This window comes from Hippichthys cyanospilos, chromosome 7, assembly GCF_059441005.1.
Source record: "Hippichthys cyanospilos isolate Australia breed blue-spotted pipefish chromosome 7, RoL_Hcya_1.0, whole genome shotgun sequence".
NCBI lineage: Eukaryota > Metazoa > Chordata > Actinopteri > Syngnathiformes > Syngnathidae > Hippichthys > Hippichthys cyanospilos.
Genome location: NC_142375.1, coordinates 1924483 through 1937128, shown reverse-complemented (window position 1 = coordinate 1937128; position 12646 = coordinate 1924483). Strand labels below are relative to the sequence as shown.

The 12646-nt window shown below is 38.4% G+C and overlaps 1 protein-coding gene across 3 annotated transcripts in view; it reads right to left on the bottom strand.

Annotated features, from left to right (window-relative positions):
• mad1l1 (mitotic arrest deficient 1 like 1) overlaps positions 1–12646 on the bottom strand; it is a 107667-nt gene that overhangs the window by 60589 nt on the left and 34432 nt on the right. For all 3 annotated transcript variants that reach the window (XM_088419256.1, XM_088419257.1, XM_088419255.1), the window contains 5 exons: positions 10065–10189; positions 9917–9998; positions 9704–9834; positions 9127–9241; positions 8922–8983 (listed from right to left, as the gene is read on the bottom strand). In XM_088419256.1, coding sequence (XP_088275382.1) covers positions 8922–8983; positions 9127–9241; positions 9704–9834; positions 9917–9998; positions 10065–10189 — 515 coding nt within the window. The remainder of the gene's footprint in view (positions 1–8921; positions 8984–9126; positions 9242–9703; positions 9835–9916; positions 9999–10064; positions 10190–12646) is intronic.

Sequence of the window (12646 nt, the reverse complement as noted above, 5' to 3'; positions counted from 1 at the left end):
AAGCAGGTGGCGGCACCAGACAGGATGCCGGCGAGGCCAAACGGAGCAAATCCGCCGGTCCCAAAATCTTTTTCAACATTGCTGCCGTTGCTTTGATTCAGGAACCTGGTGTAGTTGTCCAGCGTGAGGTTCCAATTGGTCGTGTCTACATGTAGCCGAGGTTTTTGCAAACGGGCAGCAAATGTCTCTGTTTTGCCATATTTTGCTATATGTGTTTGCTATATGGGCTTTTTTTTTTCCTAAAAATAAAACGAATGTTATAAAACCTCCGGCCAAAGTGGAGATTTGCCCAAGCTCCGGTTTCGTGTGAGCAGCTTCAAAGGAGATTTGTGTCATCGCGCTACTCTTTTTTCCCACCGAAGACGCAGATACCGGTAACGTCAGAGGCGGAAGTTCTTTCTGATTGGATAAGTCAGAGGTGGAAGATCTTTCTGATTGGACACAATTTTAAAAATTACTGCCGCCTAGCGACTTGGCATGCTTGTACACAAATTTGAAACCACTAATAGAAGCAACTTTTTTTTAAATAAACAAACAACAATGATGAGAGGGAGTCTATGTGGATTTAGACTAGCCACTTACATGTAGGCAAGGCCTTAAAGTGTAATTGAGATGGAGACCAAAAAGTTATTTGCTTAAGTTATTTGGTTTAAGTTCATGCTAAGTTAGCTAACGCTATTTCTTGTGTCAAGACAACATTTATTTGCTGTATGAGCTGTCAGGGGAATTTGCATTACTATAAATATGTTATATAAAATATAGAAATATATTACTACAAACGATGCACACATGTCTAAATAATATTAGTTTTTTTTCATCTGTAGCGACATGAAACATAATGCTACTTATAATCTGTTGGTTCTGCTTGGATGATAATTTTGAGAACGCAGCATTGAGCTTGTGTTAGTTGACAGATATAGCAACTTAATCAGGGTGTCAACCATAAGGCCCACGTCCTGGCCCGCAAAAGGATTCAAACCGGCAGATGAGATAATTTTGTGGAGTACAAAAATTAGCAGGATTTTTTAATGAATGAAAAGCTTGAAATGTTGTATGATTAAAAGTAATGTTAATATTTATGATTAATAGTGATGTACTTGTTTTATTTTGGACAGTATTAAAAACGAATACTAAGGTTGAAGTTTTTGTTTTAAAGTTAGATAAATGTATACCATGATTTTATTGGTCCGACAGACTTGGAAATAGATTTTCCTTCATGCTGTCTGCACACTTAAACAAGTTTGACACTCGTGCTATGGATTTTGCAGTGGTTCTCAAAAGGCCTACCTTCAGAAGGAAAACAATTTTTTCCCAATCATCAAGTTGTGGGCCATATTTAGGGGCAAAATGATCTGACACATTTGTAGGTTTAATAAAAGACAAATGAAGAAAAGAAACAAAAGTCAAAAGTGTTTTGATTTTCAAAAAGTACATATAAAGTCATTTTTTTGTATAATGCATTTTTGTTTTGTTTTTGTATAGTGCCATTATTTTTTGTTTCTTTTTCAGTTGATGCCATAAATTGGACTGGTGAACATCGCGCTTTCATTGTGGAAACGTTTATCAATACAAACGAATCTGTAACTGCAACAAAACGAGCGTTCCGTTTGCACTTCAAACTTTGTAGACATGATCTCGTACCAGCTCTTAACATTATCTTGTTATGGGTTACCAGCTTCAGAGCTACTGGGTCTGCATTGAAACGAAAATCAACCGGCCGGCCTTGTACTGAACTCCAGAAAATGTGGCAGCAGTAACTGAGGGGCACACATAGTCCAAATATCGTGAAGATCTCTTGACATAAAAGATGGGGGCGGAGCTTCAAATTATGTTTAATATTTCCTTCGCCAAGAGTGACAAAAATCTTAATTACTCAGCTATGACAGCTTCAAACCATCTGAAACTTTCCTGGGACTTTAAAAGTCATGCAATAATACAGCTATGTGATAAACTTTCAAATCATTTACAGCGCCACCCAGTGGCGGACAAAAATCTCATTTTTTATACTTTTATGTACTGTGAAATGCCTGTTTGACGAAATGAACTCAAAAATGGTCAGAAAAACTATGACACATTGGAACATTAAGGTTCCCAACTTTTGTGACTTTTCAATAAAGGGCGTGGCCTCTATGCCAACTCAAAATCCGATGTCTCGTGAAAACGGTAAAAGTTGCTGAAAATGGACCTAGACGACCTGATATTTTTAAAACTTCATATATGGGATGGGAGTCCAATGTGAAACACACCTACATGCCAATTTTTTATCATAGTACGAGCGCCACCTAGTGGCAGCAAAAAAAAGCAAATCCTTAATGTTTTTATGTACTCTGCTGAGCCCCTTGAAGTGATATCCCTTAAATGTTTTCTGAAAAGCCAGTGGCCATGCCTTATGCCCTCCACAAACAGTACGATGTTTCGACAGTGGGTGTGGCCTATATGGCATTGAAAGTCACAACATTGGAACAATAAAAGCTGCAGTAACTCCACCCACATTGTCCCACCTTGTCTAAATTTTACATATTTGGTAAGAGTCCCGCACTGAAGTCATCTACAACTACTTTTTCATCTTTCATAGTCCTTGTTCATACCCCGACCTGTTCATAGCCCAACGTACACAGGTCTGCGAGGGCCCTTTATAGCTGCTTGCAGCTCTAGTTATTATTATTATTATTATTATTATTCTCCAAAGTAAATCGCAAATGTGAGGGCCTAAACATGCACGAAAAGTCACCAAAATTTGCACACTCATCGGGTCTGCTGTAAAATTAGGTATTTTGGTGTTTTCATACATAAAATCTAAAAAATTTATTTTTAGCGCCACCTAGAGTCGAACACTTCTCCGGGGTCACGGCCAGTTTCACCTAGAGCTTTGAAATTTTTTAGGCATATATAATACCTCAAGACCTACAAAAAGGTTAAGAGCGCCATATGCTAGGATGTACAGAACCAGAGATATGAATTTTTTTATGTGCCTTTTTGGACAATTTTTGGATGTTTACAAGTAGCAAATTCTTCTTAATAGCTCATAAACAATGAAGCCGATCAACTTTAAATTTGGCATGCTCCATAATCACGCTTAGGGCCACGTTTGGGTGAAATTTCGTGAAGATCGGCCAACATATATGATGGGGGCGGGGCTTTAAATTATATGTGTCAAATTTCCTTCGCCAAGAGCGACAAAAACCTTAATAACTCCAATGTGCAAGCTTCAAAAAATCTGACACTTTACAGAAAATTTACTAGTTATGTCCTTGAAATATCTGCATGATAAATTTTAAAATTATTTACAGCGCCACCTAGTTAAAGACAAAAATGTCATTTTTTAAACTTTCATGTATTGTGCAAAGCCCAAAAGAGTAAATGGACTGAAAATTTGGACAAATAGCATCGAGACTTAGATAAAATGGGTTTTCAAATTTTACGGCTTTGTGATTAGGGGGATGGTCTGTATGCCACCTCAAAGTCGGAGTTTACCCAAATAAGCAAAACATGCTGTAGTTTAGCCCAAATGATCCTTCAAACGGCAGCCCCTTCTTTCCCATTTGACCTAGAGCTACGAAATTTATGCATATGTAGGACCTCAAGACCTACAAAAACATTATAGAGCGCCATATGTTAGGATGTACAGAACCAGAGTTATCAATTTTTGAATGTAGCATTTGGCCCGATTTTCTACATTTTTCGGTACCGAAACCCTTGACCCGATCAACTTCACATTTGGCGTGCCCCATTATCTGACATAGGGGAACACTTAGGCGAAATTTCATGAAGATCGGCTGTCATATATGATGGGGGTGGGGCTTCAAAATACGTGTTTCAAACTCAAATTTCCTTCACCATGAGCAACAAAAACCCTAATAACTCCAATTTGCAAGCTTGAAAAAATCTGAAACTTTACAGGATTTTTACTAGTCAAAGCTTGAAAATATCTGCATGGTTGAATATCAACTTAATGATAGCGCCACCTAGTCACAGACAAAAATGTCAATTTTTGAACTTTCATGTGTTGTGCTAAGCCTGTAAAAGTAAATGAACTGAAATTTTGCCAGAATAGCATCAAGACTTAAGAGATATGGGTTTCTAAATTTTACAAGTATGTGAGAAAGGGGGTGGTCTGTACACCATCTCAAAGTCAGAGTTTTCCCAAATCAGCAAAACTTGCTGTAATTGAACCCAGATGATCCTTCAAACGGCAGCCCCTTCCGACCCGTTTGATCTCGAGCTACGAAATTTTTTATGCATATGTAGGACCTCAAGACCTGCAAAAACATCATAGAGCAGCATATGGATGTACAGAACCAGCGTTATCAATTTTTGAATGTAGCATTTGGCCCGATTTTCTACATTTTTCGGTACCGAAACCCTTGACCCGATCAACTTTACATTTGGCGTGCCCCATTATCTAACATAGGGGAACACTTGGGAAAATTTTTGTGAAGATCGGCCAACATATATGATGGGGGTGGGGCTTCAAAATACGTGTTTTAAACTCAAATTTCATTCGCCATGAGCAACAAAAACCTAATAACTCCAATGTGCAAGCTTTAAAAAATCTGAAACTTTACAGATATTTTACTCATCATAGCTTTAAAATACCTGCATGGTTGATTATCAACTTAATGATAGCGCCACCTAGTCACCGACAAAAATGTCTATTTTTAAAATTTCATGTGTTGTGCTCAGCCCGTCAGAGTAAATGTACTGAAGATATGTCCGAATAGCATCGAGACTTAGAGATTAAAGGTATCCAAATTTTATGACTTTGTGATAAAGTGGGTGGTCTGTATGCAACCCCAAATTCGGAGTTTGCTCAAGTCATCTAAACTTACTGTAATTGAGCCTAGGTGATCATAAAACGAGAGTCAGTTCTGACCAGTTTTACCTAGAGCGACGAAATTTTATATGTATATGTAAGACCTCAAGACCTAAAAAAACATCATAGAGCGTCATGTGTTAGGATGTACAGAACCAGAGTTATCAATTGTTGAATGTAGCATTTGGCCCGATTTTGTCCATTTTTCGGTACCAAAACCCTTGACCCGATCAACTTCACATTTGAGGTGCTCCATTACCTGACAGAGTGGCACCATTGGGCAACATTTCATCAAGGTCGGCTAACCTATATGATGGGGGCGGGGCTTCAAAATACTTGAATCATATTTCCTATGCCACCAGTGTTAAAAAGCTTAATATTTCAGTTTTTGCACTGTGCTAATCCTGTTTGAGCAATTTAATGGTACCAATAGCGACACCTGGTGCCTGACGAAAGAGATAGTTTTTACACTTTCATGTTCTCTGCTTTGCTGCTTTCAGCAAATTCACAGAAAATTAGTCAGGAGAATATTGAGACAAAGCGAACATTATGAATCTCAAGTTTCATGACTTCAAATTTGGGCGTGGCCTTTACGCCTCAAAGTCCGATGTCTGGCCAGACCGGTAAAACTTAATGTAATTCAAATCAGATTTTCTGCTTTAAATGTCATTTAATGGGAATACATTGCTAAACACACTTTTTTTTCTCGTTCTGCGGGCCCCACCTGGTGGCAGCAAAAAATTACATATTCATTTATGTGTACCTTGTTTAGCCTGTCAAAGTAATATCACTGAATTTTTTTTCAGAGAGGCCTTCAGACACGCCTAATTTCTTCCACCAAAGATTACGATGTTTTGATAATTGCCATGGCCTATACAGCAGTGCTCATTACGATGATTTATCGTAAAATTAAATGCCTTTACTCCGCCTCAAAGTCCGATGTCTAGCCAGACCGGTAAAACTTAATGTAATTGGACCAAGATGATCTTCTCTAAATTTCATTTTGGGAGTACAATGCCAAACACACTTTTTTTGCTCGTAGTAAGGGCCGGCGCCACCTGGTGGCAGCAAAAAATGACATTTTTATTTATAGGTACCTTGTTGAGCCTGTCAAAGTAATATCACTGAAGTTTTTTCGGACAGGCCTTCAGAAACGCTTAATTTCTTCCATCAAATATTACGATGTCTTGATCATGGCCGTGGCCTATTCAGCAGTGCTCATCCATTTATCGTAAAAGTAAATGCTGATGCAGTTTGTCCCAGATGATCTCATCTTCTCACGACTTCACACGTTGATTGAAAGTCAATTCCTTCAGACATCAACAAACATATATTCCATCGTAGTGCTAGAATCACCTCGTGGCAGAAAATATATTACCCAAATTGCGATTCCAATTACTTAGTTGAGCCCGTTGGACAAATGCGAATAAAAATGTTACCTTTTCTAGAACATTGATCTCTACAGTTCGCCTGCAAATTCACAAATACATTCATACCCAAATTTGTCCATACCTCGGAACTGTTCATCCTTCAACGTGCTCATGTCTGCGAGGGCCCGTTATAGTTGCTTGCAGTTATTATTATTATTATTATTATTATTATTATTATTTACTGTGCAGCGCTTTTCCATTTGTGAGGGCCTAAACATGCATGAAAAGTCAAAATTACTTTGCCACATGTGAAACAAACCTTTATAACTCAGCTTTACAAGCTTGGAAAAATCTGAAATTTCACAGACACATGGAGACTCAAGCCCTTAACACAAGTGTTTAAAAAATATTCAATTGCTTATAAGACCATCTAGTGGCAAACAAAAATGTCAGTCTGATGTCTCGCCAAAACGAACAAAGTTGCTGTGTTTGGTCCCAGATGGTCTTATCTTTTCTAAACTTCATATATTTGATGGGTTTCCAATGCGGAATACACCTATCAAAGTATTTTTTAATATAGTGCGAACGCCACCTAGTGGCAGCCAAAAATATAGCATTTTTTAAACGTTTTTATGTGTTTAGCTGAGCCCTTTGAAGTAATATCGCTGAAATTAAGTCTGAAAAGCCTCTAGACAGCTCTGCTGACCTCCACCAAATTTTACGAAGTTTCGATAATGGGCGTTGCCTCTACGACCATTTTCATTCTGAAGCTTTATCTGTCCAGTAAAATTTGCTGTAATTTGACCCAGATGATCTGATCTTCTCACAATTTCACACATTGGATGAAAATATTCTCCTGAACATAGACAAAAATATATTCCAGTTTAAAGCTAGCGCCACCTAGTGGCTGCAAAAAATGTCATTAGTCGAAAGATTACAGTCAATCCTGTTTGGTTTGACCTACAGCTATGAAACTTTATAGGCAAATGAAGGACTGTAAGACCTACAAAAAAGTCAATGGAAATGATGTGCTAGCATGTACAGAAAAATTGTTATGAATTTTTTTAAAGTGCAGTTTTGTCCCATTCTTAGACATTAGCTGGTCTCAAACTAGTGCCTTTTTCTCTTAAACGGTTCACCCCATGACCTTCAACTTTGGCATGGATCATTATCCGACTAACGGGCACACACAGTCCAAATATCATGAATATCTCATGACATATAAGATGGGGGTGGAGCTTCAAATTATGTTTGATATTTTCTTCGCCAAGAGTGACAAAAACCTTAACTCAGCTGTTTCAGCTTCAAACCATGTGAAACTCTGCAGGGACTTTAAAAGTCATGCCCTATTACAGCTAAGTGATAATTATCCAAATCATTTACAGCGCCACCTAGTGGCGGACATTTTTTACACTTTCATGTACTGTGCAATGCCTGTTTGACTAAATGAATTCAAAAATGGTCAGAAATGCTATGACACAGTGGAAAATGAAGGTTCTCAACTTTTATGACTTTTCCATAGAGGGCGTTGCCTGTATGCCAACTCAAAATCCGATGTCTCGCCAAAACGGTAAAAGTTGCTGTAGTTGGACCTAGACGATCTGATATTTGCAAAACTTTGTATATGGGATAGGAATCTAATGTGAAACACACCTACAAACCTATTTTTAATCATAGTACGAGCGCCACCTAGTGGCAGCAAAATATGGCAATTCCTTAACTTTTTTATGTACTCTGCTTAGCCCCTGAAAGCGATATCCCGCAGGATTTTTTTTTCTTAAACGAGAACGTTTTTTTTTTGTTTAAACAAGAACTTTTTTAAACAAGAACTTATTTTTAAACGAGAACTTTTTTTAAACAAGAACATATCACCAGCGATTTCTTTCTTTTTAATCCATAATAGAACAAGCCTCTCCATTTTGTTGTTGACCGAGGTTCGTCTCCTGGCAAAGAAAGTCATGCCTTTAGAAGACTTGCTTGCTTTAATGGTTTCTTTGTTCTTGAGAATTGTACCGATTGTCGAGCGGTTACGGCCATACTCACTAGCAAGGTTAACTATGCGTGTGCCTCCTTCGTATTTTTTTATTATCTCCTGCTTCATTTCTATTGTCATCATCCTCTTACTTCTTCCTTTACCGCCACTTGCAATTTTGTCTAACAGATAAAAGTTTGCAAAGTCTTGACAACATACCGACCAGCTCGTGCCATCGAGCAAGATGAGTGAGTTCGGAGAAAGCATATCGGCATTTCTGTAATTGACGTGACGCCAGACAATAGCATATCACCATCTCCGTCACTGCCTTAATATATAGCATATCGGCAATAGCATATCGGCATTTCCGCGACATGCGAGAAAAGTTGTTTTTGTTGATAAAGCAAAGCGAAAAAAATAGTGCGGACACACTGACCGGCATGTTGGATGGTTCGTAAAACGAAAGGTTTGTGCGTAAAAGGGGGACAAAACAATGCTGTGGTCCACGTCGTAAGATGAAAAATACGTAAGACAGGCGGTTCGTTAACCGGGCGCCCATCCCCCTCTGACGCAAAAAGCTTTCGTCTTACGAACCATTCAACATGCCGGTCAGTGTGTCCAAATAGCATTCACCCCCCCAAAAAAAAAAACACGAAAGACCGTGGGCGTGAAAAATCAAAGTGCAAAGTAGCATGGGATCACTGTATATCTGTATATAGGAATTACATTACGAGTTTATTTATTTTGCACTCACACACAAACTAACCTGATGTTGAGTCCGGTGGACTGGCCAAGATTCTCCCACGATCTGACCTTTTCTGTCAACCTCTGGGAGGAAAACAATGGAGATCAATGGTTAGAGCAACCAAATCACAGATGAACAATGGAAGGACAGACATGCCTCTAAAAATAAGCAAAATGCTGATTCAATGTTTTGTTCGTTTTTTTTGTTTTTTTTTCCAGTTTCGTACTTCCTTCTCCAGTTCCAAGTTGACTAAATCCTCTTTGGCCTTAGCCATGCGCTCCAGCTTCTTCTTGAGGCCCTCCGCCTCCTCTTTCAGCAGGTTACAGTTCTCTCTGCTCTCCCTGTATTAAGAAAACATTCAAAGCTGTCACATGACAACAAGTGCTTCATAAGGCTTCATTTTTCTACTATTAGTCAAATTAGTGTGTCGGGGCACAGCTATCGAATAGTTTGCCATTTGGAAGTTCTAGAGAGAATTTGGATGCCAGGAACATTTTTGCAATAAAAGTTTACTGAGGCATTTGTGTACACATATTATTGGGCAAAGAAATTTTGAAATTCTTGCTGTACCCTGGAGAGTACTGTGATTTTTTGTTGCCATTGGTTTGACATATTTTTCACAACTAAGCGGGTATCCAGGGCAAGAAAAAAATGTCTTGAGCATTTTTTGAAACTTAAACTTGAATTACTCTATGACTCATATCAGCACCAACGCGGATAAAAATAATAATAATAAAAAAAAGTCCTATTATTTTCCTAAAAAAGCCGCACCGATCCATAATGGCAGATAGCAAATGGTTGACCTGAGGAAAATGTTCTCCTCTCGTAGTCGTTTGAGCTCCTTTTCCAGATCGGGCACCCTGGTGGCCTCCAACTTGACGCTCGTCATGATGGTGAAGTCTTGCTCCTGGAGAGACAGACGCCTTTCCAACTCCTGGAAAAAGTAAGTAAATTTAGAAAAACACACAAAATGGTGGACAGTTGTTCTGCTGGCTTATGTATGAATGTGCGCATACCTTGATCTTGATAACGTGGTCCGAGCAGGACGACTGCGACGCTTGGAGACTCTGGCATAGCTCGGACACTTCCTGGTACTTCCTGAAAGAAACGGGCCAATCAGAGGAAGGTACTTGTCATTTCAGCAACCATTAGGTGTGGCAATACCTGCGCTGTAAATCCAGCTGCTCCTGGAGTGCCAACTCCTCCAAGTTCTGAGTGGAAACGAGGGAGTCCTGGTTCTGAAGCTTCTGTTTCAGCTCTCTGATTTCATCCTTCAGGGAGGTGACGGTCTGACAACATGGATGGTAAACACCAAAGGTTGGTGTGCAATACTTGAAACCAATTTCTGACCGATTGTTGCCACGGCATTTTCTGTATTACTGTAATAAAACCTTGGTATGTTAAAATAATGTTTTTTTTTTTTTTTCAGGACGATGCTAGAACAAGTACGCAGCTCTTGAGTAGGCACCAATACTGATACCAAGTACAAATACCACTAGAGCACAATCGTGTCAAATTCAAGACCCGCCAGATCTAAAAGGTTTTAAGTGTCTAAGAATAAATATAAACAAAATACACAAAAAGTATACTTTCACTAAAAATTAAATTTCCCACAATGTCTGTCAACTACGCAGTGACGGCTTACCGCCACAACATGGCAGTGTTTCCAAATCCATGCCAGCAAGTGGAATTGAGACATAAATCATGATCCTAAAATGTCCAGAAAGAGAAAAGCTGATGCAAATGGCAGTTTAAAAAACTGTTTAAAAAAGGATATCAAGCCAAATACTTGTTCGAACTTCAAGGAGAAAGACTGTGAGCAGGTGTGTCCGTTTGTCAAGCAATACCATCGCAGACAGTGGTAAGGAATATTGAAATCACGATTAGTCATCATGTTTGGTCAAACATGTCTATTTTTTGCTTTTTTTTTTTTAAACAAGCAGTATTAAACAAGGCCTCAAGGCTTGATACTTAAAACAATAATACTGTATTTTCTGCACTATAAGGCGGACTGGATTATAAGGCGCACCCTCAATTAATGACATATTTTAAAACCATTTCCATATATAAGGTGCACCAGATTACAAGGCGCATCCTCAATTAATGACATACAGTGATCCCCCTTACTTCGCGGTTAATGGGGGCTGTCAACTCCCCGCGAAGTAGGGTGTCAGTTCTATGTACGCCCCAATATAGCCGCAGTAACCATAAACAATCCTATTTTATTTCCTTTCTCCTGTTTTTTAACATTACATTATCCTTATTAACATTACTGTGTATTCATTAAATAATTAATATTACTTAGTTTGTTGAGAATTTGTTCTCAGGACTGGTTATCTGCACCAAGACTCCGGTGAAAGAGTACGCAAGTCATCACGTTGAACTTCACATTTATTTTGGCTCATGTATGGTGTATCATGTAGTATCTGTTGAATAATAAATCAACAACAATCTTAAAGTCAGTCAACTAACATATAAACACTTAATCTATGAATTTACTGTATTTTTAGCCGACATTAGCGCGTTAGCAACAACTAACAACAACTACTAACTATAAAGTGCAACCTCTACACCAGTGTTTTTCAACCAGTGGCACACTGGTATGACCAACCTTGTTCAACAGTAAACACACAAAAGAAACAGGTAAAGCTTACTTTATCAGTTCATTCCCCAGCTACGAATCCCAATCTCAATATTGATCCATACATAAGGCGCACCTTATTATAAGGCGCACCATCAGCTTTTTTTTTTTTTTTTTTTTTTAAATAAGGCTTTTAGGTGTGCCTTATTGTGTGGAAAATACTGTAAAAACCCCAAAGAAATATAAAATTAAAATATTCAAAAAATAATAAAATCACCCAAGACATCCAAGGCACCCAAGACACCCAAGGCAAAAACCTGACACATAGGGCTACCCAGCTAACCTACTTGCTGACTACCTGACTGCTTAGAACAAAGCACATACACCAACAACCGGCCTGTAACAAAACTGACAAATCCGGTTTTTTTTTTTTTGTTTTTTTTTTTTTTTTGCAGGAAAAAAAGATTACAAAAGTACCAGAATCAATCAAAATGACAATGGACTTAGCAATCAAAATGTCATTTTCGGTAATTTCAAACTAATTTATTCCAATTTTTAAAAATGATTTTTCACTTGACGTTGGTATATTAGGGGGTGAGAAAAGCAGTGGCTTTTGCTATGCAAACATGTGGGAAACATTGCCATCTGAATGCTTTAAAGGTGGAATTGAAAGCTGAAATCTCGGGAGTGCACACACGAAGCCAACTTCAGCGACGTCATTGCGTCCTACTCGCTCCGTTGCCGTTGTTGCATGATTTACTCGCTTGCTATTTCTTAATGAAGTCTTAATCTTGCATTTGTCCCCTGGTGGTAGGAATACTGAAAGTGCTTGATTTGGCAAATACAGTCGCCGTTTTTTAAAATGTTAATATCGCAGAAAATCAGCTTAATTAATCATGGCAGCCAATATCTTGCTCGCAATTACAATTTAATTAATTGTGCAGCCCTAATGTAGAAAAATACTTGTCATCAAACCATCAGTTGGATGCAAGGCTGTGTGTAGCCTTTTTTTTGTAAAATGTTAAATTATTTTATTGCTAAAATTACACATGTCCTCAGCAGCTCATTTTTATGTTATTTTTCTTTATTCAATGGGACCGTTATGTGGGTTTTCATAAGCTAACAACTTTTAAAAGGATTGATATAAGAGGAACAAGCAAACATG